General features: G+C 44.6%; 1 protein-coding gene across 11 annotated transcripts in view; it reads right to left on the bottom strand.

Moving 5' to 3' along the window:
* The window catches only part of AKAP9 (A-kinase anchoring protein 9), a 411,545-nt gene that overhangs the window by 83,936 nt on the left and 299,661 nt on the right, over nucleotides 1–27,948 (bottom strand). For 8 of the 11 annotated variants that reach the window (XM_068235446.1, XM_068235447.1, XM_068235448.1 and 5 more), the window contains 5 exons: nucleotides 18,501–18,713; nucleotides 13,067–13,105; nucleotides 7,253–7,485; nucleotides 4,018–4,137; nucleotides 568–744 (listed from right to left, as the gene is read on the bottom strand). In XM_068235446.1, coding sequence (XP_068091547.1) covers nucleotides 568–744; nucleotides 4,018–4,137; nucleotides 7,253–7,485; nucleotides 13,067–13,105; nucleotides 18,501–18,713 — 782 coding nt within the window. The remainder of the gene's footprint in view (nucleotides 1–567; nucleotides 745–4,017; nucleotides 4,138–7,252; nucleotides 7,486–13,066; nucleotides 13,106–18,500; nucleotides 18,714–27,948) is intronic. The other 3 variants (XM_068235449.1, XM_068235457.1, XM_068235455.1) reach the window with 2 other exon arrangements.

Raw genomic sequence — 27,948 nt, 5'->3', positions numbered from 1 at the left:
CGGTGGCCAATAAATATCAAGAATAGGTCTCCAGCCATATAAATAGTGGGTGAATTTAGCGGCAAAGGCGTGCAAAGGATAACGACGGAAATTGTGGCGGAAGGGTCAGTTAGTGTTCGGTATCAGTAGAAAGAGGGGTAGTGTGAAAAAAGGGTTAGACTATGAATATCGGTGGAGAATGTGGTGGGAAGGGTCTGTTGGTCATTGGTAGAGGGAGGACCCATGTGAAAACAGGGTTAGGTGTTCGTAAAATATTGTTAAAAATTACCAATATTTTACTATCTGAATTCCCCACTGGCTATAGTGGAATATCAGTAACTTTACCGATATTCCACTAGCGCTTTCTCCAAAATTACAGCGGCGCCCCTTTTAAATGTGCGCCATGTAGAGGATTTCCACTACTGAGGTAAGTATCTATCTGTTTTTCCCCTTCACTTCAGGGTTCCTTTAAGTGGACTCGTGGATATTTATACATTCGCCACTGTAAATAAAACATAGCTGGCGCCCATCCTGGTGATGACCTATGATTGGGAAGAGAGGCATTGTGGGAGGTGGTCACATGCTCACCTTCTGCAATGTGTCGGCACTGAGGAGTAGAGCTTGCTCCAGCTCCCGGATCCGGCTCTCCAGCTTCTCTATCTCCTCATTCCTCTCCTGCACATCACGCTGGAGCTGCTCCTTACACAGCAGGAGCTCACTGCATTTATCAGTCTTCTCCTTCAGGTGACTCTCTAATTTCTCCATCTGTCAGAAAAGACGAAACCAAACTCATTTTGACGAAACCTCAAGCCTTCTTGAAATTCGATCAAGAAAGTTTGTGGCTTCGGCAGTATGGCTGCCAGGGTTCGTCCACAGCAGGTTAATGGGTGGCCGCACACATAGACCATTGTCTGGCCAATTCAACAACTTCGACCGAAAATCTTAGAAACGTATGGTCCCCAACATGCTCGACTGATCTCCCTTTGATCGTTTTAGGTGGTTAATTGGTTGAAAAGTTCATCATTAATGAGAAGAAACAGAACAATGGGCATAAATCTTTGCATTCCACAAACTTAATGGTTTGATCTATTCTCAAACAGATTTCGGTTGAACCCTAAAGCCTTGTAAACGTGCTAAGCTATCGCCGCCTGAAAGCGAGGAATGATGCGTCTTCCAAGTACCGCTGGGAAAAAAGAAAAGACACCGTGATGGGAAAAGACACCGGCAGACCACAGTTATTGTCCATGTAGACTTCTCCATTATAGCAGATGTTAGTCAATAGTAAATACATGTATCGGACAACAATAAACAATGACGCCATTCAAAAGCCTCATCTGTGGCTAGCTACATGCTTCCAAAAACGTTGAGCTTCTGCTAACGATCCGATTGGTAGACCATTGTTATATTCAATCATTTCATACAGCTATCAGATGTTCATTTGTCGCATTGTCCTGGAAGTTCGTTGGTTTGCCAATAACCCTGCTCTAGAGGGTGTATTTATCCATCACTACCTGATCAGTTTCTCGATGGGGAACAATCAATCACTTGCCATATCAGTTCAACCTGGGCTTAAAGGGACTCTGTAACCAAATTTTGAGCCTTATTTCTTCTATCCTATAAGTTCCTATACCTGTTCTAATGTGCTCTGGCATACTGCAGCCTTTTCTAGTTGCACTGTCTCTGTAATAAATCTTATCTTCTTTCCTCTGTCGGCTCTGTCGGGCTCAGGCTGGAATGTGCAGCACTGCTTGTGATAGGCAGAAGCTTTACACACCCTCTCCAAGCTCTCCTCTCAGCCTATCACACTCTGGTTAGCAGCCATGTCTTTCGTTTGTAAACACTGCCTAAAGCTGGCAATTACAAGCCAGGATTGCAGCAGGGATTGGCAGAAACAGCACTGAGGGGCCCAGGAGACCATAATGAATAGAATAGTATGCTTTTTATTGTAAGAATTTTAGAGTACAGATTCTTTGTAAGTGACAAAGGTCTTTAATAAACTCAGATGCAGAGATGGCAGAATGATTGAAGTGGCTCAAGTAATGGAGGACCATGGCACACCGAGAGGATCCTGCCAGCCATAGGTTTACTAATTAATGACAGTAGAGGGCAGCACAACTGCTGCAAGCCAAACACACAGTTACTTTATTGACATAAAAAAATGTGATTTTCTAAAAAAAAATACATCTGAAAATTCAATCTTCACAGGTATCACAATGGCACAACATTTTCTTCAATACACAAAGAGAATATATTTCTGGCTTGACGTTATGAGTAGGTCATTAGCATTTAATCTAAATTGTCTGTCAGAGGCACTTAGTGCAACACTGATCTGCAGCTGTTATAGGCTCCTTTTTTTTACTGCTTGAGGAAGCAGAGTCACGCCTGTGAAACGCGTTGCACAATAACCTGGAGTGTGTAAATAAAATGTCTATGACTGTTTAAAACAACAGTTCTGTGTGTCTGCTTGGAGGAGGCAAGTCCACCACTCCCCCCTCTATATGATTTTTTTTAAATTTCAGTCTGTTTCATTATTTTGGCACCCCCTTCTTTCTTGATCTACGGAGAGCGACTTCTTAATCCTAAATGGCGGCAGGTCTAATCTCCCCACCTGCATTTACAGTGGTTGCCTCTGTGGTGACCCTGTTTTGTGAATATATCTTACTTACTGTACACATATATTACAATACCAGTACTTACTACACTATATTTGTCTCTAGGTATCTTCTTTTAGTAGAGTTATCTCGTTTGAGATAAGTGCTCTGCTTTTGACCCAGTTGGCAGAACTACTTGTGCTGTAATTATCTTGGAATGCTTTGATCTTTCTCTACTAGCTGAACTAAACTGAAAGCAGAAGTCCTCTGTTATCTCACACTGCCCCCTAGTGACAAGCGGCCATATATAAACATTGCAGTAGTACTAACTAGAAGCAGGGAAATGTAACAAATATGAAATTTAAAAAATGGTGTTCTGTAGCACTTGCAAGCCTCTAAATAAATTGTCTGCTTAAAAAGGAACTTCAGCCTAAACAAACATACTGTCATTAAGTTACATTAGATATGTTAATTAAAACAGATAGGTAATATAATCTCTTACCCACTCTGTTTTAAAAGAACAGGCAAAAGTTTGTGATTTCATGGGGGCAGCCATCTTGTTTAGCTGAAAGGAGGTGACAGGGAGCATGAGACATCCTGTGTCCTGATCACCTCTCCCAGCTGCGCGCGCTAGGCTTCAAATCTCTAATAAAAAAAAAATTGCACCAAAACAGCAGAACGAGAACAACATCAGAAATCCCACCATGCTTTGCACAGCATCGGGGGAAAAATGCCCGGGCAGATTTCTTCTGTGCAGCTAAAAATGAGGCTTAAGTATCAAAAACAAAGGGCTGGTGCACACCAAGAGCGGTTCTGAGCGTTTTTAAAAACGCTTGCGCTTTGAAAAGTGCTTGGCTAATGTATTTCAAAGGAATGGGGCACACCAGAGCGATTCGTTTTTTGCCGATTTCTGAGGCGATTCAGCCTTATGTTAAGTATAGGAAAGTGCGCTAGATCAGAGCGATTTTCCAAGTGTTTTTGTTACAAAAACTGTTCAGTTACGGCTCTGCTGTAACAAAAAATAAAAATTGCTACACCAAAACGCTCCAAAAAACCCTAGGCATGCTTAGAAAATCACTCTGCGCATGCCTAGAATCGCCTTGGAAAATCACTTTAAAAAGCGCTGAGCGTTTGCGATTACGCTAACGCTTTTTGGTGTGCATTGGGCCAAAGTTCTGATGCTGTGAAACTGTTAATGAAACACCAAGCCTTTTCACTGCTGCCGAGTAGATTTTGTAGTCTGGAGGTTCACTTTAAGGGTTACGGACTGGAGTTCCATTTCTATAAATAAATTATAGGTGTTGTTCATCTGATTTCCCCATAGCTAAATGAAGTCAGGGCTTCTGCAGGATGTCAGCACAGCCACTGACAGAAGATTGATGTTTGTGGCACGTGATTACTGAGTAAACATTGCAGGTCACATGCGAGTGACTTTGTTCCAGCTCACCTCGTTACTTTGATGGTCGTTAACAGGTTGATGTCTTTGAGGCGTTTTTAGCTGCTGCTCCAGTTTCTGAATTTCCTGCTGAAACACATCTCGTTCGTGTTCCCGATCAACCGCCTGTTCCTGCAGAATAATGTCCAGCAGAGAGTCAGCAGAGGGCGCTTTACAATCCAGCACACAGGAAGAACACACTTAAGAATATGAACTCCCCCCCACCCCCCCCACCACCATCAATACACACAATCAAACCTACTTCCTAGAAATTCAGCTGATCAGCAGACAGTTGTAATCATGGTTCCCGATTGTCCCTCTTTGGAAACCAAATCCCTCTGTCCCTCTTTCAAGACTCATGTACAGACCTGTGTAAATATGTATATTTTTTTCTACTGAAAAGGTGTTTAACTTTATTCCCATTAATTAAACGGATATATTTCTTATTTTCAAAGAGAAACTCCGACCAAGAATTGAACTTTATCCCAATCAGTAGCTGATACCCCCTTTTACTTGAGAAATCTATTCCTTTTCACAAACGGACCATCAGGGGGCGCTGTATGGCTGATATTGTGGTGAAACCCCTCCCACAAGAAACTCTGAGGACCGTGGTACTCCTGGCAGTTTCCTGTCTGTGAACCCTGTTGCCTTGTGGGAAATAGCTGTTTACAGCTGTTTCCAACTGCCAAAAAAAACCATGCAGCAGCTACATCACCTGCCAACAGTAAAAACGTCACCATGTAATAAATGTCAGAATGTAAATCAGGGATTTAAAAGATTTTACAATGGGCAAACACTGACTAAATCATTTATACATAATTATTGTAAAAATTAAGCACTTTTTTATTACATTATTTTCACTGAAGTTCCTCTTTAAATGTAAAATGATGTTAGAAAATAATATGATAAAACTAAATCTTTTGGTTCTGAATTCCTTGTGATATGCATGGCAAGGGGTGTGGTGGGGGCGTGGTTAGAGGTGTGGCAGGGGCGTGCCTTAAAGTGTCCCTCTTTTTATTTCAAAAAGTTGGGAGGTATGCATCATTTAGATTCCCCTATAAATGTATTATGTACATGTCAAGATTGGCCAAATACACGCCCTTGTGCCTTAGATGTACTGCAGGGCCCCCATGGATTTGAAGTGCAAGCTGCAGGATCATATTTATGTTAAATATTGCAAACTGAGGAGTAACTAGAATGGGGGCTCCCAGCAAGTAAAAAAAAAATTTCCAAACTTTTTTTTTATTAATCTAGTACATTAAATGTACAAGTTGAAATGTGCTATGTGTTTAGAGCAGCGTTTTTCAACCGTTGTGCACTAGTGTGCTGCGGGATGTTGCCTGGTGTGCCGTACAGGTCTGGCGTACAGGTCTGTTCCTACTGTAGGGCGCAGGAGATGGGAAGCAGCACTAGAAGGAGGGGCAGTGGAGGCAGCGGTGGGGAGGGGGGAAATATCCCCCCCTCCCTCACCTGGGACCCCTCCTTCTGCCTCTCTCCCCCTCCATTTAGCGGTGGCAAGTGCGGGCTCGGCGGCGGGGAGGCATGCGGAGAATTACCACTTCCGCGTTCCAAGCGCCGGCAGCGTCATGTCGTCAGATCTCCGCCTTCAATGCCGCCCACTGTGCTTCCTGATTAGCGGAAGCACAGTGGGCGGCATTGAAGGCGGAGATCTGTGACGACATGACGCTGCCGGCGCTTGGAACGTGGAAGTGGTGAGTAATTCTGCGCATGTCTCCACTCCGCCGAGCACGCACTTGCCACCGCTAAATGGAGGGGGAGAGAGGCAGAAGGAGGGGTCCCAGGTGAGGGGATATTTCCCCCCTCCCCACCGCTGCCTCCACTGCCCCTCCTTCTAGCGCTGCTTCCCCCCTCCTGGGCATCTATACTGGGGGGAACTGTACTAGCTATACTGGGGGCAACTAAACTAGCTATATTGGGGGCAACTAAACTATACTGGGGGCAACTAAACTACCTAGACTGGGGGCAACTAAACTAGCTATACTGGGGGCAACTATACTAGCTATACTGGGCACTGGGGCACTACCTACCTATACTGGGCACTATGCTAGCTAAACTGGGCACTATACTAGCTATACTGGGCAACATGCTAGCTATACTGGGCACTATCCTAGCTATCTGGGCACTATACTAGCTATCTGGGCACTATACTAGCTATACTGGGCACTATACTAGCTATACTGGGCACTTTACTGGCTATACTGGGGCACTACCTAACCATACTGGGCACTATACTGGGGCACTACCTATCCATACTGGGACTATACTAGCTATACTGGGGCACTATACTAGCTATACTGGGGTAACTACTCTAACCATACTGGGGCAACTAATCTCCCTATACTGGGGCAACTATGCTAGCTATGCAGCCGCACCCCCCCCCCCATAGCCTGCTGCGCACGGCACTGTCCACTAGGTCGCGCAAACACCCGCATGTGCCCCCCCCCCCCCCGTTCCCCGGAGAAAAATATGGTCAGAAAGTGTTCCCCGGGCCGGAAAAGGTTGGGAACCACTGGTTTAGAGCTCTACCAGCGGGTTTCACTGGCAAACTGTGTAAGTTCAAAAGAGGTCTCAGATAAGACATGTTCAATTCAATAGTAAAGAATTCTCATGTTCCCATAAATAACTGTGTTTTGTACCGTATATACTTGAATACAAGTCAACCTCGTGTATAAGTTGATGCCAATGTTCAACTCTCTTGAGCTGGAACTTTTTATTGACTCAAATATAAGTCTAACCAGCAAAGTTAAAACCTAAATTTCAGACCTAAATTTCTAGACTTATACTCGAGTATATACAGTAATCATTTATAGTTTTCCAATTTAAATTGTTTTCCAACATTCTACATTCCTTATAAAGAAACAGTCCAGAGACCAGGGGCTTGATGCACTAAAAGACAGTAAAGTTGCAGTGCGCAGGTGGAAAACCGGCCGCTAACCCACGTGACTGGGTTAACGTGTATCTTGCTATGGTAACGCATGGAGTTAGGCTCATTACCGCAGTAACGCATGTGCTGCTAAAGGTTTAACAGCCAGTTCTTCCCCTGTGCTACTAATGGTAAAGTTCTGAAAAGAAACTTATTCAATAGAATTTCTGCCAAGACTTGCTCTTTCTCAAAAAAAAACAACAATTATTTGCAATTTGGTTAGAGAACTGAAGGAAATTAAAAAAATGGACGTGCCACTGTGTATAATATGCCTACTGAACATTGTCTTACTCATCCACTTACATCTAAGAACCTTTTGGTCTTCTCTAGTTGCTTTTCCAGGGAAAGGTTCTTCTGGCGCAGATCTTCCAGAATAGTATTTTTCTCTAGTTCCATTTCTGTGTAGCGGCTGACCTGCTCCTCCAGCTCCACCTCTATCATTTTCACTTGTTTGTGGAGGTCTCCCGAGTCCTTCTCAGCCTGACGCTGAACCTCAATCTTCTCCTTCAAGAGCTTCTCGGTCTCTTCTAAGAGCTCTGTGGAAAGAAGTCACAGAACCCGCGTCAAGCACAGTCCATACGGAGAAATCATGGGCAATTCCAGTTTTGACATACACCAAACGTTTGCACTGAGAAAAATGTTGGACTCGTAGACATATCTGAATGTTTTCTAAAGTGATTTGTCTTTTATGCCCCAGCTTAGTTGGTCAAAAACAGCTAAGGCAGAGAAAACTGGTGCTCAATGGAGAATTTGACCATAGCCACCAATCAGGTTTCATCTGCCAAAGAACCTGGAAGCCAGTAATCCGTTTGGCTGCTATGAACAACTAATTCAGTCCAGAATTTGTACATTATTCATAACAGGGCTACACCAATTTAAATACTTTATTGATAAAGCTGAGCTATGAAAATCGAACTGTCCCTTTCAAACACCAAATATTTCTGTAAAACAATAAAATAAAGACTATAGTAAAGAAATAAAACAATGTAGCTTTCACAAGCACAGCTGCCATCACTGCTCCAAATTGCAAGGTAGATAATTAATTTTTACAGAAAGATCCATGGGCATTAGTCAACTTAATTATCTTTAAAAAGTACAGGACCTCAGCTTTAATATTAAAGGTCATTGAATTGACCTTTCCTTGACCTTCTAGCCCTGGTAAATAAAATATCCAGGTGGATAAACTAGTCTATATTATAGAAAAAAATGCAGAGGGGTTCTCTCTTTTATTTCATTTTTTTTTCTGAACTGGGAGTCAAACTCATGACCTTGTGCTTCATAGTCAGGGGCAGTACCTCTGAACCTCTCAGCTGACTGGGTTCTTTCTCTGTGTTCTAAAGCAAGGACACTGGATTAAAGTCGCCCAAACAGATTATTTATGATTGTGTGACCTCCAGTCTGCACAGCCATCCCTGCAGAGGCAAACTACATTACCTTGTGAACACAAGTTGTCCAGATCGTGATCTCCGAAAGCAGAACTTTTGTAGTGTACTGTAGCTGACGCTCGGTATGGAGTTGCAGTAGGCAACAAATGCTATATATTATTCCATGTTAAAAGTGCATCAGGCAATCCAAAACGAGGTGTGTGCAACAAGCAGAGTGAGGTGGTTGCCTACGCATGTACGGTACTGCTAAAAGCTGTTTCGCTTCAGTGGGCGCTTGTTCACAGCTGCACTGACCAGCTCTGTTTGTTGTGCACACCTCATCTTGGATTGCCAGGATAACCTAAACTGCAGTATAGTAAAGCAACCACAAGATGTCACTGTCTGTAAAATGTTGTGATGATCTCTATGGTATTGTGATTTCCTGCATTCATTGTGTGTTCTTCTCTGTTCTAAGTAAGTTACATGATCTGATGGTTGTATATGATTTCTCTCTGCATGTTTTCTTCAGTAAAGAGTTGTAATTTGTTATAGTGGGTGCCTATCTGTGCATACAGAACACTTTGCTCCATCACTCACTCTTTACCAGCAGTGCCACATCCTGTATGTTTCCTGGTCGTCTACGTCTTGGGCATTCAGTGGCTGAGCACGCTGTCTGAGCAATTGTCTATCACTGACGTGCACTGAGGAGTGTTGCTGTCCCAATCCAGTCCTGCTAGAAGCCACGTAAGTGGCCGACTTTTATTCCTTTTTCCCCCCCATTTATTCTGTAATGCATTACTCTTCTAATACTTGTGAATGATACATGTTTTTTTCTGTATAAAAACACATTATAGTTTATTTTATTGTTTTACTTCTATTTTTCTTCTCTGTGCCATCCTTCCCAGCGTTCATGACATATGACTACCCAGAATCCAACATTTTTCCCAGTCCTGAAAGCCAGGACGTGTCAGCCCAGTGCACCGGATGCAGTTAGGCATACAGTCAACTTTCCACGGGTTTGGAGTTTGTAACAAACTGCAAACTTATCACCGGGTGCTGTTACAAGGGAAAGAGATCCATCACAAAGATGATTACGGTAAAGAGCAAGACCAGTGAAGAGGAAATCACCAGAGGTTCAGTGTCATTTTCTTTACCGCTGTATCAGCGAGCCCTGCCTATTACCATCATCTTAAAGGAAAAACAATCACAGGGTGTTCAGTGATCCGGAACGGGACAAAAATCGCAGCTCTTGGGGTAAAATTCTGTATGAGGAATGGTGCAGAGTAACAGGATTGTGACTGATGGATAAGATGATGGTTATTTCGGTGATATGTGTTAATTTAGAGAGGTCGGGAATAAGAGCTTCTCTAGGAAAGAGATAAACTGTGGGCTACAGGCTGAGGGACTTTGCAGAATATTTAAAGCCCTGCAGAGGAAGGCTATAGTGACTCTTACAGGACAACTATCCTGAAAATGTGTAATACATGTGTATTAGTTGTACATTCGTACCCAGAGTAAAATGCTCTATAATTTTTTTTAATGTAGCGCTTACTTATAGTCGCAAGTAAAAATCTGACAGATCTGACAGATTTTGGACTAGCCCATCTCCTCATGAGGGATTTTCAATACTTTCTTTCTTGTTTTCAACACCACTCCCCTAAAAAGGACCTTTAGGGCCCATTCACACTGGGGCATTTAGCGGCTGTTTACCACTAATCGCACTTTTAAAAGCAATAGTGTAATGTAAACTATATGGCAGTTATCTCACTGCCACAATCGCCAGCGATCCGCAATAAACACAAATGCGGTGTATGCATCACTTTCACAATTTTAAGCGATTGCAATGTAAAAAAAAAACGCTACTCCCAATTGTCCAAAAACGATGAAAAATAAACTGTGAAAAATACACGTTTAACGTGAAAAATTACAGCAGCAAATTGCTAGCGCGAACAGCTAACATTTTGCTACCCCAGTGTGAATGGGCCCTTATGATGGTTTTGCTCCTGTGCACATTAATCTTGGCGGTTGGAGGGTGCCCCTGCCATCCAGGGAGCGCTTTTGAAAATAAAGGCATTCCTGATAATTCCCAATGAGATAGACTAGTCCAAAACCTGTCAGATCTGTCACATTTTTAGTGCACAGGATATAAAAAAAATAATATTGCATTTTACTCTGTGGCAAATGTACAACTAATACACGTATGTTTTAAATTTTACACATTTTTCGCAATAGTGGTGGAACCCGAGGTGAGAGAGATAAGGAGGCTGCCATATTTCTGCCTGGCTGTCCTGCTGATCCTCTGCCCCTAATCCTTTTAGCCATAAAAACCCTGAACAAGCAGTTGCTCTGACTCAAGTCTGACTGGCTTAGCTACATGCTTGTTTCAGGGTTGTGACTCGGACACTACTGATGCCAAAAGAGTAACAGGATTGCCAGGCAACTTCTATTGTTTAAAGGAAATAAATATGGCCGCCTCCATATCATTCTTACCTCAGGTTCACTTTAAGTCCTTATCTGAAGTCATCTGGGCCAAGATGGGCTGGTTGTTGGGGTAAAGCTGGAATAGATAACTATTGGCCTATGCAAAGCATTCCATAAAATCCAGCCCAGCTCGCCATAACTGAATTCAATATGTCCTCTGACATCACGCCGTCGTTAGCGCTCACATGGTATACAATGAAAATAAAGGCACAGCTACTTTAATATTCAGCTTTTATGAAATAGCTAAAAGATAATGAAAAAGACTTAAAAGCCACATTTATTTTGCTAAAAATGGAAGATCCTGCTTCAGTTCACACCCCGGTCACATGACTGAGGCTATGGCTACAAGGTTTATGCTAAAGGATTGTGGGGATTGATGTAAGGAGAACACTCAGACATCATGTCCATCATGTCTCTACTGGGAGATGGTGGGATAAAAATTCTGACATAACATTCAATAAAAATGTGCTTTCCTACTTTTTATTGCCCAGTCAATTACCAGATTTGCTTTTGTGCACAAGTAATATCTGTCTGTAAAGTACAGTTTATCTGCTCTGAAAGCTGCCATTGCATTTTATTGCATAGCTGCTGTATTACTATATATATATATACCGTGTATATATATATATATATATATATATATATATATATATATATATATATATATATATAAATCTATCTATCTAGTGATCACTCCTCGGCATTCTGCTTCTACAGCAGAGAGAGCTTGTTTTCATCTCAGCTAGGAATGTAGCAGACAAAGGAAGGTAAACAAAAGATAAGGCTATCACCTCTTTGGATGCGGCAGAAAGCTATCCATTAAAGAAGAAAAAGCTAGGTTTAACTGTTTGAATGCTGTTCTGCTACGATTTATTTTTTAGTAGTTGGTATTTTGCTGTAAAAAAAATCTTGCGTTTTATACCATGCTGCGTTTTATACCACTTTTAACAGGGACACTGTGACAGCCACCCTATAGTAGATGCACCTATATGGATGCACTGAAATATCCTCAAACTGAAGTGTTTTATAATAACAAGGATGCGGTGTCTCACCCTCAACCCTTTCTTCCTCTTCTGGTTAAGCTGTATAAAAAAAATAAAATAAGTCCAGCCTTTTGCTGACTCCCACAAGATCCCTTCTGACCCCTTTTCTGATGACTTATGCTGTCTTCTCTCCAACTAGACAGCATGAGTCATCAGAAAGGAAGGGTGAGGAGCAATGTTATGGGAGTTATCAAGTTCTGCTGTGATGTCTCCACTCAGTAGTTGATGTGCACAGCAGGATACCGCAGGATTTTCATACATTTGTTTTTAATTTGCGAAAGTTTACCTTTTCTATAACTTTCACTTCTATTCTGCAAGCTGAATGTTAAAATAACTGGCATTATTTGTCACCTTATGCTCCTGTTAGGCGGTAGGGACGAGTGTCATAATTTGTCATTTAACCTGCTTGGCGGTAACCCTGAGTTAGAAGCCAGGAGCTGCAATCCTGAGCCGGATTCTGCTGGCGGGAGGTCTATGCACAGCCTGCAGCATATTGGGCATTTCATCTCACCTCCCTCGGGTTCCAGACACTGGCAGCTATTCTTCTTCTGGTCCTCGGAGGCTCTGGATCCCTCGGGTGAGATCGCCGTTTGTCATCATGACTACTATGGCAATCTCACTACAGGGTTAGAGCCCCACCTGGAGGATGGAGAGAGAACTGCAATGCTGGATCCCAGGGAGGTGATCCCAGGGAGCTGCAGATCTCTCTGCGGTGTGACTTTTTCCTGGTTTTAGAGTCTAATAGCATGTGAAAAAATTGCACTGGTTTTAGACCCTAAAATTTGGAATAATCAAACCGCCAGGGAGGTTAAGGCACAATGCATTGATGTCAACGTCATGGCGATTGGCTTCATTTGGAAGTTCCGCCTTCCCTACTGACTTCAACACATTCAGTCTACATTCCGAATTCCGACTCTCATCCCTACTAGGCAGTAAGTCACTAAAGAGTCCCGTTACTATTCTGCAAGAGAGTTTAACCCTTTCCTAGAGAGCCTCTTGGCACCCCGTAACAGCAGGATGGGGCAGAAGGCAGGACAAGAGAGGTGGTTACATCAGGAGTGAAGCAGCGGGTTATTGCAGCGGTGGCAAGCCAGGATTGGTTAGTGCGAAGGAATCAAGTATAGCGGAAGCCCAAAAAGCCAGAAAGAAAAAAAGGGTTAATTATTCATTCCCAATCTGTGCCTTTTAACACCCGATTAGAAGGCTGGCCATGCAGGAGACAAACACACCTTCTTTGGGAGCTGCATGGGCTGCAGCTTCTACTATGCCTGGGAGAATAGAGAACAAAAACAAATGCAGTGTATGTAATTCACATGCCGTCTAGAGTTCTTCTGCAGTGAGATACTACTGGAGAGAGGAGAGAGAGCAGCACAGGGGTGAGTGAAGGCGAATTAAGACCCAAGCAATGTGGAGACTGCGGATTCCAGAGAATATTATATATATAAAATACCAACGTTCTGTGGTCAATGCACAGATCCCGGCGTTGTCACACATCATGTGATGAAGACACAACCAATGTCTGGGCTGCTCCGTCTACGGTGACCAGTGTGGGACATTTATAAAACTCTTGCAGGCAGAAAACAGGACAACTCCTGATAATCAATATCTGTAGTTTTGTACCTCAAAGGACCGCAATTGTTAACCTTCTGATATTTAGTATTTTATTATTATTGGGCAACATGATGGCTTGGTGGATACCTCTCGCTCACCTTGCAGCGCTGGGTTCCCAGTTCGATTCCCAGCCAGAGTATTATCTGCAAGGAGTGAGTTTGTTCTCCCTGTGTCTGTGTGGGTTTCCTCCGGGCACTCCCAGTTTCCTCCCACATCCCAAAAACATACAGATAAGTTAATTGGCTTCCCCTAAATTGTCCCTAGGCTATGATACATGCACTACATGATACATACATACATAGACATGACTATGATAGGGATTAGACTGTGAGCCCCTCTGAGGGACATTTAAGTGACAAGACAATATACTTTGTATAGCGCTGCGGAAGATGTCAGCGCTGTATAAATACTAAATAATAAACTCCTGATATTCTGCTACCTCTGCAGTCTGACAAAGTGGGGTGACCAGCGAAACAGCCGTCGGGCCTTCTGTTCACCCATTTTTTCTGCGTCTGTCAACGGAGGGTGAAATAAACAGGAGAAACGCTTATTGCAAGCGGACTGGTGCCTGGATTTGTGCTCTACTAATTACATTAAGACTGCCCTCTGGCAAACACAGCCATACTCCTATATTCCCTCAGCTGCTGACCAATCTAAAAGAGGAACTGTAACCAAGGATTAAACTTCATCCCAATCAGTAGCTGATTCCCCCTTTCCCATGAGAAATCTTTACCTTTTCTCCAATAAATCATCAGGGGAGGGGCCGGTGTGGCTGATATTGCGGTGAAACCCCTCCCACAGTGTGATGTCAGGACCTAGGTGGGAGCCTCGTGGCATTGTGGGAAATAACAGTTGTTTCCAACTGCCAAGCAACCAGTATCTCTCTCTGCACAAATGTATATGTATTAAATGAAAAATCTCATTGTTAGGGGGAGTGGATATAAATAATGGTGGTTGATGCTGTCTTTTTTTCTGCCAGCAGTAAAGATGATGACCTGCAGGCTGATTGTGGATCAAACAACATGAACAAATTACATGGCGAACATCAATCATTTTTTGATATCTCTTCTATTTTTTTTTACTTCTCGCTTTGCAATGTATTGATTTATTTTCCCCCCCTTTTCGCTAAAGCTCCCATTTAAGGCTTTTCAATAAAATTTCTTCAAGAACATACCCAGCAATTTTCAGTGCAGTCCATAGTGACGTCTTTCAAAGCACAGGGATAAACCAAATCTCCTAAAGCCATCCGCCTGCAGAAGCTTTATAAGTGCCCACCGATGATTTGCCGGGATCTGTGGCATTGACGGCCTTACCTGGTCTGGAAGCGGAGTGTGGGGGGTCTCGCCACATTACACATTAAGTTACATTCCAAAAACAAATCCTTATGGTAAAATAAACAAGAAATGAAGAGGGACACACTCAGCCTTAAACTGTTAAAGATCTAAAGGAGGAACTGTCGCCAGGGTTCACATTTAGAGAGAACTCCGCTGTGATATTTATATACAGCTGAGCCAATTTCAGAGCTAGTGTAGAGCTTTTATGACTGGGCGGCTATATAAATAGTATGATGATGATGTTATCCATTCAGTCGTATCCGACTCTCGGTGATTCTATGGGTTAGCTCTCTCCATGCTGTCCGATCTTGTACCATTTCTGCCAGTCTGCTCAATCCTGTGCTAGCTTTGATGGTGTCAAGCTAACTGGTTCTCTGGCGGCCTTGTCACCTTTTGCCACTGATCAGTCCTAGCATTAGGTCTTCCTCTAAGGAATATGATCGCATCACGTGGCCGAAATATGTGAGTCTGGTGATCTTGCCTTCCAGTGACATGTCTGGTCTTAAAATATTAAGGGACAATTGTAAAAAAAAAAAAAAACGCCCTTCTGAAGCGAAATTCACATTTCACAGGATTCTAACTCACATCATATAGTCCAAATGACAGAGGATGCTCAGCTGAGGGTGAGATAGAGGAAGTCAAGCAGCAGCTTGTGCACACTTCCTGCCAATACTTGTATGGGGCTGCTGGATTACTGGTGCTAGTCTAGTTTAGGGGGCTGAGTAGGAAATTTCCTCTCACGTGATTGGGTGGACGAAACTCTCTCAAACTGCTAGGTTTCAGATTGGTTGTAGTAAACCAGGCCCATGCTACTCGGCCAATTACAATGGTTCGTGCTGTAGAAGGTACTTTCAGGCCTGGATTTACCTCACAGGAGCCTATAGGCACAAATGTCCTGACACTTTAGACTCTTCCCTCCATGAACCTACAACCCCCCCCCCCCTCCACTCAGCAGAACTGAAAAGGCTTGGCGTTTCTTTAACAGTTTCACAGCATAAGAACTTTGTTTTTCTTACCAAAGCCTCATTTCTAGCTGCATTTTTTGCGAAGCTCCACCCATCAAAGAAAACTGCCGGGCGGTTTTTCCTTGATGCTGTGCAAAGCATGATGGGATTACCAATGTTTTTATTCACGTTGCCTAGCAACTGGGAGGGGTGATCAGCACACATGACAGTTGGAACTGTGTCTCATGCGCCCTGTCACCTCCTTTCAACCCAAAAGATGGCTGCCCTCATGAAATCAAACATTTGCCTGTTCTTTTAAAACAGGGTGGGTAAGAGATTATATTACCTATCTATTTTAATTAACATAACTAATTATGGATAACTAATTAAGGATTAACTTGCAGGGGTCAATAGGTTACTGGGGATAGATCAAAAGGCGCGTACACAACTTGTGACAGAGGTCACCCATTGGGGATCAGTACCTAATCCCCTTGGGCGACATTGCTGGGCCGGGCTGCACTCACGCATGTCAGCTGTGTAGCTGGCGACGCGCTATTATTATTATTATTTAGTATTTATATAGCTATGTTGCTATGGGGGTGGGGGGGGGGGTGACAGAGTGACGACTAGCGCCGCATGTGTGACATCACCTGGCGGGGGAAGGGAGATTGGCGGGGTGGATCGCTCATAGGTTGGGGGTTGTGGCCGCCGTACACACGCCTGATTATCGGCCGAGGTGGTTGTTAGTGGCCGCCTCACCGTGATGCGTGTGCGTGGGCCTATTGCGGTAAATTTGCCAAAAAAACTAATCACGTTTATGGCCACCTGGGATTGGCCGAATAGGAGAATAATTCCCAGATAAGCCGTAGCACATTATCTCGTAAAAGATTGGCTCTGTTGTTGTTACGCTTCTTGTTAAGACTCTACTGAGCTCTAAATCTCTCAAACGTCTTTTCTTTGGCCCCGAGAGTCTCTTGAGAACCCTGACGACAGATCCTGCCGGGTAACTTATGTAACAAATATTTCCATTGTACAGGTGTCAACAATAAGTCAACAACACTCTTACATTAAAAAAACATACTGCAGAAATGAGAATTACAATTAAATACTTTCAATCAACACTTTTAAAAATAAAAAAGGCCTCATATAATTATAATGGGGTGAATGTTGAAAGTAGAAGGAAAAACTGCTAAAATAAAAAAATAAATAAATAATACACACACACAAACACATATATCCAAGTAAACCAGGTAAAATAAAAAGTGGTAAGAGTAGAGAAAATCAAAATAAACCTAAAGGGACATACCATTTATGCTACCCAATTATGTAGTTATTAAAACAAATAACATACAGTATGTGTATAATAAACAAAGCCAAGTAAATTTTTACAGTGTTCACTAAGACATTAAGGGCAAGTGTCCTGTTACGCTAAATCAGTTGCTGTCAGTTATAACTGAACAGACAACTGATGTGCAAGACAATGTACAGGTTTCCCTATGTATAAGTCAGTGATTCTACCAATAGGGAGACCAACTCCTCATCAGATGGAACAGACGAGAATGGCCATGATCTCAGCTGAAGCTTCCACAAGGTGAAATCAAGATGCAGAGGGAGCTGCCAGGGCTCTTACCAGCCTATTTTATTAAAATAATGACTGCAGCTTGGATAGTAAAGCTACAGAGAACACAGACTTACTTTAGGTTTCTGCTCTCAAATCTGTATAGGAGAGGGAAGTGGCCACTAGACACCAGGGAACTGTATAGGAGAAGGAGGGTGGGGGCACTAAACATTCGGAAACTGTATAGGGGAGGGAGGACCACTAAACATCAGGGAACTATATAGGGGATGGAGGGGGGCTATTAGACACCAGGGAACTTTATAAGAGAGAGAAGTGGCCACTAGACATTGAGGTTGGCCCGCGACTTAATCCCAGAGCTCTATTTCACCCACTTTGCATTTGAGTTCGACACCCCTGTTCTAGAGGCTTCACGGCTCCTGCTTTTTTTTTTTTTTTACACCCCCGGGAGCGTGGACTAGCGCATCCCAACTGGGCATGCATGAGTGAGATCCGCACAGGACCAGTAGCTGCTGGTGTAAGGATTTTTTCCTGGTCAGCACACTGTTAAACGGTAATATCACCCACTTGAGTCATTGGGAAACATAGACATTACCTTGCTCATCAGTTGTCCTTTCAGCAGCTATAACTGACAGCAACTGATATATTTTAGTTCTGACAAAATCTTGTCAGAACTGGAAGGGATCATTGTCAGAAGAAAATGGGGAGCTTCTGAGAGGAACTGACAGTGAGGTAAGTATGTAATATTCATTTGCAGCTATGTCATGTGTTTATTTTAAATAATTTTACATGGTTCAGGTTAACTTTAAAGAGTAAAAGAAAAAGTTACTAGCCATTAAACTGATGCAGCCCGGTACCCCTAAACTTGCTGTGGCCTTGAAGTGGTTAAACAGCGTGGACATTTTTCTGCGCTCTTCATATATAAACTCTCATACAGTATATCCTATGTTTAGAAGGCTTTTAGAAGTTACATAACAGTGTCACATTAGTGTGATGTTCTGTTGGCGTACAGGACAAGCTACAATTATGTAATTATGTCTTTGTGACCACGTGTACGTGGCAGCTGCATAAACCTCCCTACAGGTGTGTGGCGGGGCTCAGCTGTGTGTTGTGGGATGACAGCGGTGAGGAGGAGGTGTATGGACACAGGAGAGACATATAATTACAGGCACAGGAGGTTTATCACGGAGATACCTACGTTGTTCAGCGGGTGCTGCACTGGCCTTCAGAGCGTTTTTCTGGCGGGAGAGCAGCTCTCTCTCCTCCTGGATCTGCTGTCGCTCCTGTTCCAGTTCCTGTAATCTGTTACCTGTACTCTGCAGCTCCTGTTCCAGATGCCGGACAAGATCGCTCTTCTCCTGCATCTGTTTCTCAAGAAAGACTCTCTCATCGGTGTACCCATCGAGGAGGCCTGCAGGGGGCGGAAGAGAGCGGGAGGGAAGACCGTTAATACAGCTTTGTTGAAAAATCTGCATGGCATACACAGATGATCAATAAATTCAGAGGAAATAGATTTGAAGTTCCATTTTTCTGTGTTAGTGCGCTTTTAGAGCAGTTAAAACCCAGTACTGATTTAAGCTCTGTTTTAAGATAGTGGCATGATAATTCCATTGCTTAGAACACGGGTGCCATACTCAAATACAAAGCGAGCCAACCTCAATGTCTCGTGGTCACCTCCCTTCCTTATAAATTTCCTGGTGTCTACTGGCCCACCTCCCCTATACAGTTCCCTGGTGTCTAGTGGTCCCACCTCGTACTCCTTAACAGTTCCCTATTTTATCTCCTAGGAGAAAACTCAGGAGAGAAAGTTAATAGCGTATGGGCCCATGTGCATTAATCGCTACACATGCGCAGTGTGCTAAAATAACATGTGTAAACTCATACATTATTATTGCAGCACTATACAGAGTATATAGCACTGTCACTTAAAGTGAACCTCCGGACTAAAAATTGACTCAGCAGCACTGAAAACGCCTGGTGTTTCTTTAACAGTTTTACAGCATCAGAACTTTGTTTCTCTTATACAAGCCTCATTTTTAGCTGCACAGAAGAAAACTGCCCGGGCTTTTTTCCCCTGATGCTGAGCAAAGCATGATGGGATTTCTGATGTTGTTGTTCTCCTTCTGCTGTTTTGGTGCAATTTTTTTTTTTTTTTACATTTTAATTTGACATTTGAAGCCTAGCGTGTGCAGCTGGAAGGGTTAATCAGGACACAGGACAGTTGGAACTGTGTCTCCTGCTCCTTGTCACCTCCTTTCAACCAAAAAGATGGCTGCTCCCATGACAAAGATGGCAGCCTCCATGAATCACAAACATTTGCCTGTTCTTTTAAAACAGGGTGGGTAAGAGATTATATTACCTATCTATTCTAATTAACATAACTAATGTAACTTAATGACAGTATGTTTGTTTAGGCTGAAGTTCCCCTTTAACTGTCCCTCAGAGGAGCTCACTATCTAATCCCTGCCGTAGTCCTGTGTCCATTACAGTCTAGGGCCAATTTTAGGGGAAGCTAATCAACTTATCTGTCTTTTTGGGGTGTGGGAGGAAACCGGAGTGCCCAGAGTAAACCCAGACAGAAAAGGGGAGAACGTACAAACTCCATGCAGATAGTGCCCTGGTTGGGATTCTAACCGGGGACCGAGCGCAGCAAGACAAGAGTGCTATCCACTACACCATTGCGCTGCCCAATACAGCAGGTCCTTTTCCACTGCAAAACGCAAAAGTGCGTTTTTTATGCGTATGCGTTTTTCTGATTTGCAAGTGTTGTCTTGATTTTTGAAAATAGATACCTATGGTTAACGCAAAACGCAAATGCATCTCTATGTGTTTTTCATGCGTTCCTATACTTTACATTGAACCTCGAAACGCATTATAATCACACAGACATGCGTTTGCGGGTTTTTTTAAATCGGAACGCAGCAGTGTAAAAGGACACCCAAGATTGTTATTTTAAGCAGGCTGCACTTAAAGAGAAACTCCGACCAAGAATTGAACTTTATCCCAATCAGTAGCCGATACCCCCTTTCCCATGAGAAATCTTTTCCTTTTCTCAAACAGACCATCAGGGGGCGCTGTATGACTGATATTGTGGTAAAACCCCTCCCACAAGAAACTCTGAGGACCGAGGTACTCCTAGCAGTTTCCTGTCTGTGAACCTTGCTGAATTGTGGGAAATAGCTGTTTACAGCTGTTTCCAACTGCCAAAAAAGCAAGCAGCAGCTACATCACCTGCCAACAGTAAAAATGTCACCATGTCATAAATGTCAGAATGTAAATCAGGGATTTAAAAGATTTTACAATGGGCAAACACCGACTAAATAATTTATACATAATAATTGTAAAAATGAAGCACATTTTTTTATTACATTATTTTCACTGGAGTTCCTCTTTAAGAATCAGCAAACGCATGCGTTTTGCGTTTTTGGCAAAAACGCAGCTAGTGGAAAAGGGCCCTAACTCTACTTTGCATACAGCCCTATAGACCGCTATACGTGTGACATGAGAATGAGGATATGCTTCCTGCTCCCTGTGATAACAGGAGGATGATACTGTGTGCAGAGATCGTGTACAATTGCTACGAGACCGGAGAGGACAAACACTGCCTGCCCGATACATTTCATTACACTTCAAAAGGACGAGATGAAAATTCCACAGCAGCCCCATGCAATTACCAGAGAGCACCTATCAGTTATTAATCGTGAAACTGGCATCAATATTGACTGAGCAAGCCTGTACATGCTTCCTGCATTGTCTGCGCATTCCGGCTGTCATGTCAAGGGCCGCGCTGCTACAATACCCGCCATGGTAACACTGTTTCCATTCCAGCAGTCCTCCGAGGATGTTCTGTGCTCTGTGTAACGTGTGCTGCATTGTCTGCTCTACACACGTAAAATGCAGCCTGTAACCAGCTCAGGACATGTATAGCACAACATTGCTTCAGAAAAACAACCAACCCTTCCTGCAAAAAAAAATCAAAGGACTTTGATAAGCCCCCCAATGGTCACTCCCCTTCCCTTGCCTCCCTCTGGTGATCCTCACGGCCTGGAGGCCCATCTCACAAGGCTCATAAAACAAGTGTGGCCATCAGGATCTTCACAAAGGCCTCAATTCACTAAGCAGTTTAGACTAGTCTACAAATGGTTTTTAGCCTAGTGATGGTTTGGTGTAATGTTTTAGACCTGTTTTTAGACCTGGTCAAACATTCAGCAATTACACAATTCGCAAAGGCAAACCAGGAGTAACCACCAGGGCCGGCCCTAGACTTTTTGCCGCCTGAGGCAAATTTTTTAAAAGTTGTCACCGCCGCCCCTCCCCCCCGGGGGGGGGGGGCGCTCTGGGGGGCCGCCGAGCTGGAGGGGTAGCTGGCAGGACGGGGGTATTGGGCCAGCGGCGGGGAGGGGGGTCGGACCCCCCCCCCTCCCTCGCCTGGGTCCCCCGTCCTCTGCTCCCCTCCAGCCTAAATAGAAGCAGCCATATGTGTAAGAGGCACGGGCGGGGAGGACACTCACCTCTTCCCAGCATGCGCTCCACTGACATCACTTCCTGCAGCGTCCTGCAGGAAGTGATGTCAGTGGAGCGCACGCTGGAGCAAGGAGGAGGTGAGTGTCTCCCCGCCCGTGCCTCTTACACATACGGCTGCTTCTATTTAGGCTGGAGGGGAGCGGAGGACGGGGGACCCAGGCGAGGGAGGGGGGGTCCGACCCCCCTCCCCGCCGCTGGCCCAATACCCCCGTCCTGCCAGCTACCCCTCCAGCTCGGCGGGCCGGCTCCCCGCACCCACGGACAGGCGGGTGCCGCCCCTGGAAATTTGCCGCCTGAGGCAAAAGTTTCACCCCGCCTCATGAGCGGGCCAGCCCTGGTAACCACGCCCACTTTCTCTGACAGAGAGTAGACCAGCTGATTTCTGTCGGTAAAGTAATTCTGTGAGGGATTGTAGATGTGAGGATGGAACCTTTTGAATTAATTATGCAGGAGTTTAATTGTATCCAGAGGAGAACTCATCAAAGGAGAAGGATGTCAGTCATAGCTGCTTGTTTGTGAATTGCATCTTTTGATCATTTTCCCTGCTTTACCCCCCTAATTACCAAATAGTTTAGACCAGGTCTAAAAACAGGTCTGAAACATTTGGTAAAAGTGAATTCCCCTTTGATTCAACTGACCAAACCATCAGTAGACTAGTCAAAACGGCTTAGTGAATTGAGGCCAATGTAGTCACAAAAACATCTAAAGGAACAACCTCTCTGTCGAAGGGAGTGAGATAGTAATTGGGGCCCCCTTATAGCTCTGAGCCCCTCTGAAGTTACGCCCCGAGGGGTTGTTTGATTGTAAAAAAAAAAAAAAAAAAAAAAAAAAAGAGAGAGACTTAGATAGCAACCAAAGAATAGGGAAGGTTCTGGATCCCTTAGTGCCTTCCCGCTCCTCTCTGTGTCCCCTCATTCCTTCGCCTGGCCCCCCAGGTGAAGTTATCCTCGGGACACCACGGAAGGCTTGGGAAGTACTTGCATCCCAGGTTCTTTCGAAGACGAGAGGATTTGTATCGGGCATGCATGAGTCCAGGCTCGCACATGCATAGTACGGATGTGACAGTCTCTGGAAAATAACTCAGTGACGCAAGTGTTTCTGAAGCCTTCCGAGGACTCCTGAAAGTGCAAAATTAGAACGGCGACAGGCCTGGAACGAGGGGACACAAAGAGGACAGGGAAGGCTCTACAGAACCTCAAGCCTTCCATCTTCTTAGGTGAGTTTCGAAGTCTTTTTTTTAATCTTGTTTAGGTTTGGTTTAAGTGGAGGTGGTGGTAGGGAAGTTGAAGGTGCATCTTAAAACCCCCAGTAGTATCTGAGGTACCTCGATGGCTGAGTCACAGATTACGGCGCATCGGCTGTCTCATGCCGCAAACCTCCTTGATAGCATTCCTGTGCACAACCACTTTTGAACTGGGCATACGCAAGTTCCAAAACGCCCATGCGCAGTAACAGGAAGCGGACATGCGCTTTCTTTCACCGGATATATATGGTTTAGAACAAGCGCATGCCCAGTTCATAAACGCTTGTTCACAGGCCAATGAACATCTTTGAGGCAGTGAAGGGAAGAGGTCCAGAAACGAGAGAAACCCTGATGACAACGGGCAGCAGCAGGATGGTGAGTATAGCAGTGGGTACTGTGGCCCACAATGTTTTTAGATTTAAAGTTCTAGCACTTGTCAGTTCTGCTTTGATAACCTGTAGAACCACAACAAAAAGATACTCCCTTCACTCAGAAATCCCATGCTGCTAATGCTGCAGTCTAGTGGCAGCATAATCCAGCCCTAAAACTTGTGTGTCGAGTTTACACACCATGGGGAATTGGTAATTATCTCTATATATAGGTACTACTACAGTTTATGTAAGCAGTAATATATCCTTATATATCAAGGCAAGTCTGCAATCTCCCAATAATATTAAACAATCATATTTCTGTCCTCACGTGGTGTGTAGCTCTCCTCTGTGTGATGAAGGCCTCCCTTTGAGGTATACATGTGATTAGGGCGCTGGGAAATTTGGGCGCAGGGTGAAGCCGAAAAACAGCTCACCCTTCTCCTGCAAAAGTCCCGGCAGCGTTAATTATTATTACGATTCCCCCTCCAGCCTGCCATGGACTCTGTGGTAAGACGTATGCTATAGCTGGCAGTCGAATTACATTACGGCCTAAGGCGGTGCATGGTGTGCCCAAATTTACAGTGGCATTTTTGCCTGACTTGCCCTTTGGGTGTCCTTACTCCCTGAGCACCCCCCTCTGTTTACACAGTGCCCATCTCCACGCCTTATTCTATATGCAGACCCTTATTTCATATTTTAGAACTGCACTGCACCCAACCACGGCAGCAAACCCATGAACCCCGCCTGACCTGCCAACTGCTCCGCTGATGGAGTCCAGAACATCAATGTCCCTGACCCCACAAGTGTTTAGACTCGAATGCCAACCCGAACCTGCTTTTCTCCAATTTGTAAAATGAACACTACAAGAGTAAAATAAGGATGAACCTGAAACTACACAAGATTAAACCATAAACAATTGCAACAGAGATGTACTTAGACTTCTTTTACATCCAATCACCCCTCATCTTAGGCATTGAAGGCCATATAAATTCAAATTATGCATATATGAAACAGAAAAACTGCACAACGTAACGCAAATTTGATGTGAGAAAACTCATTTCAGGTTAGATTATATACCTACTAGACCTTAGGCCTGTTACAATAAGGGCGCTAGGCCTTGGCTGCTACACCCCTCTTTCCAATCACACCCCCACACCCCCAGGGGGCCTCCCCCCAACGCCACCGCAACATCGCCCACACAGTCAGCGTGCATGCGCACGGCTGCTACGCGTACCCCCCCCCCCCCCCCTAACACACACACACACACACCCGCCCCCTGTACCCGTCCTCCTGTGCTGTCTAAAGTCCGCCCACGTGCCACGCATGCGCACTGGCCTAAATGCACGAACACAGGGACACAGCCAGATTATATAGGATGTAGAGTCTTCACTCTGGATATCAAAGCCTTCCTTGTCCTTGGTCCGTCCTGTGCCATGCCCTGTTGAAGTTCTGTGATTGGCTGTGTCTTTGGCAGTCCTCAGACAGCCTTCAGACATGCTCACGTTGCTGAGTGCTCCCGAAGGTGGGCGCATCCGTAATACTTACCGTGCACAAAACCACCCGGGGATTTGAGTACGTCGAAAGCCTGCCTAAGAACCGAAGAGATATTCGACCGAGCAGGTTGAATAACTTCAACAGGGTGCGGCGCTGGAACAACCGGACAGATCAGGGATGGAGAAGGCTCTATGGTATCCAGAGCCTTCAATAGCTAGTGAGTTTCATCACTTTTAGATTCACTTTAAGAGTCCCAAGCCCTCTTCTAAACCATTTCTTTCTAAACCAACTCTTTTGCTCTATGAATCAAAACGCAAATACACCATTATACAAAGCTCTACATAAGCTGTCCTCTCCACATGTCTTCATTAATCTCCAAATACCATCTCTACCAGAACCTTCACTACTCCAGCTTGGTCACCTCCTCTCACTCTAGCATCCAGGAATTCTCACGAGTGTCGCCTCTCCTTTGGAACTCCCTCCAATAGCCATTCCTTCATGCTCCAAGCCTGGAAATTCTCAAACGCCCTCAAACAAGCTTTTCATTTGGTACAGCTAGAATTTGAGGGCCCGAGTCCACTTGTGCCACGCGCGGCGGCACTTCCTGGTCTGCGGGTACGCAGACGAATCCCATCAACCGTGCCATGCATCGCTATGGGATTTGCAGCCTCCAGCACCGAAATGGCTGGAAATGTTGGCCAAATCGCTAGCAAAAGCCATCCTGCCGGCGGCGCCATTGTATCCTATGGCAGAGTTTCCATGCGCGATTTGCCTGCGGGGAAACTCTGCGGATTTGGCACGGAAACCGCGCCAGTGGAAACAGTCGCTCGGGCTCAGTGCCTCATCTGCTAACTCCTTTGTCTCCTCCCCTAGTGTCTCTACCCCATTACTCTCTACATTGGAAGCTCACAAGGTCAGTGATCTCTTCCTGTTATTTCCGGTGTTGGTGTTTTTTGTAATCAAAGGAGCATGAGCTTAAAAACATTGTTTATGTTTTCAAGCTATAGATCAACTGTATGCATTTGCACTTGTGTTGCTGAATGCTCTAATTGTACAGTGTGTTGAACTGCTCATATATCTATTCTCACCACTTTTGTCTGTTTTATGCCATGTACAGCACTGCACAAGATAATGGTGCTGTATAAATAATAGTAATAAAAATAATAATAATAGCAGTCCAGACACAAATAGAAGTCCAATCTAATCATAAATTCTCACACTGCAGTCCAATCATAAATACCCACACAACAGTCCAATCACAAAAGCACATATATTGCTGCCCAATCACAAATGCTCATACTGCTGTCCAATCACAAATGCTCATATTGCTGCCCAATCACAAATGCTCATATTGCTGCCCAATCACAAATGCTCATATTGCTGCCCAATCACAAATGCTCATATTGCTCCCCAATCACAAATGCTCATATTGCTGTCCAATCATATACCTTTGAGATTGTGAATGAACTGTGGCTCTCCCACTTCCAGCAGCACTGCTGCCATAGCGGTCTCCTCTTGTTCACCAGTCATATCTCTTGCGTCTTCCTCTCCCAAGTGAAGAAAGCATGGCCAGAACATCGTCTGGCTCCTCTCCACTCCAATATATCCAGGTAGTGACAGGAAGGCACAGCTGAATCATTACTCCTCCCTGCTGAAATGACTATGCATAGTAGCACCAAATGAATTCCCGCTGCTAGTAAACCATTATCAACTGCCACTTACTTACCTCTGTATTTACTGTGGCTGCTGGCATGTCCCTAATTAGATGTGTGAAGCTCACGCTCAAAGCACCATTAACATGAGTAAAGCAATATTCACAGCAATCAAGCACACAAAACCACTCTGGTCACCACAACCAACACCTGACCAGACCTGCAGTAGGTCCTACTCGCAATCCACCTGCAACCCATTCATACTTAACTGTGAGCTACCTGCAAATCCATTACCCCATGGGTACTACCCAACCACAGTGTTCTCCCCAGGTTCTTCTCGCCAGGTGCTCCACTCGGCTAATTTTGGTGAGCACCCGGCTGTCATCAGCTCGCCTCCTTATCCTTCTACTATGCCGTATGTAACGTCATAACGGCTCTTCCAATCCCCCTTCGTGCCTTAGTCGCCTACTTTTTCATACCACCCGTCTGGAAAAAATTCCTGGGGAGAACACTGCAACCCGATATAGCTCTGTACCCTCAACCATCAGCAGGTATCATTGTGTATGCAAGCAGTATTCAATCAATGTGTAGGTCTTATTGTGGAGCCTCCCTTTCCTGTGTGGGCCAATATTCAATATGTAATCCCCAGTAGCATCACTAGAGTGGGGCACGTGTCCACAAATGTTAGCATTGGTGCCCAGGTCGTTCTCCAGGAGTAAATTATACCACTCAGGATCCCACATGTGAGGGCTGGCAGATCGCTGTTGTGCCGTTGGTGAATTCAAAGTTGTGCCGATGTCGTTCGCTCATCGCTAACCATCAAGGATCGCTCATTTTCCAATCACCACGATCTAGTGTGTGTATGGAGCTTTAGGCGCTGCACTCATCAGCATTTCACGATCTACGTCACTGTCAATGGCACAATCATTCACCCAACCACACAAGCCCGCTGCCTGGGTGTCACCCTGGACTCTGCCCTCTCCTTCACCTTCCACATCCAAACCGTAGCTAGGGCCTGCTATTTCCACCTACGCAACATCTCCAAGATCCGGCCTTTCCTGACCCCAGACATTGCCAAACTCCTTGTCCATGCCCTTAATCATCTCCCGCCTGGACTACTGCAACTCACTCCTGTCCGGCCTCCCTCAAAACTGCATAGCCTCCCTACAATCCATCATGAACGCAGCAGCCAGACTCATCTACTCCTCCCACCGCTCTGTCTCCACGACTCCCCTACGCAAATCCCTTTATGGGCTTCCAATTCACTTCAGAATTAGCTTCAAGGTCCTATGTTTGGCCTACAAATCCTTACACAAGTCCTGCCCAAGCTACATCTCTGACCTGGTCAGCAGATATACACCT

Source organism: Hyperolius riggenbachi, chromosome 5 (genome assembly GCF_040937935.1).
Source record: "Hyperolius riggenbachi isolate aHypRig1 chromosome 5, aHypRig1.pri, whole genome shotgun sequence".
Classification (NCBI taxonomy): domain Eukaryota; kingdom Metazoa; phylum Chordata; class Amphibia; order Anura; family Hyperoliidae; genus Hyperolius; species Hyperolius riggenbachi.
Note: the sequence above shows the minus strand (reverse complement) of the source record. Positions and strands in the feature narration are given on the sequence as shown.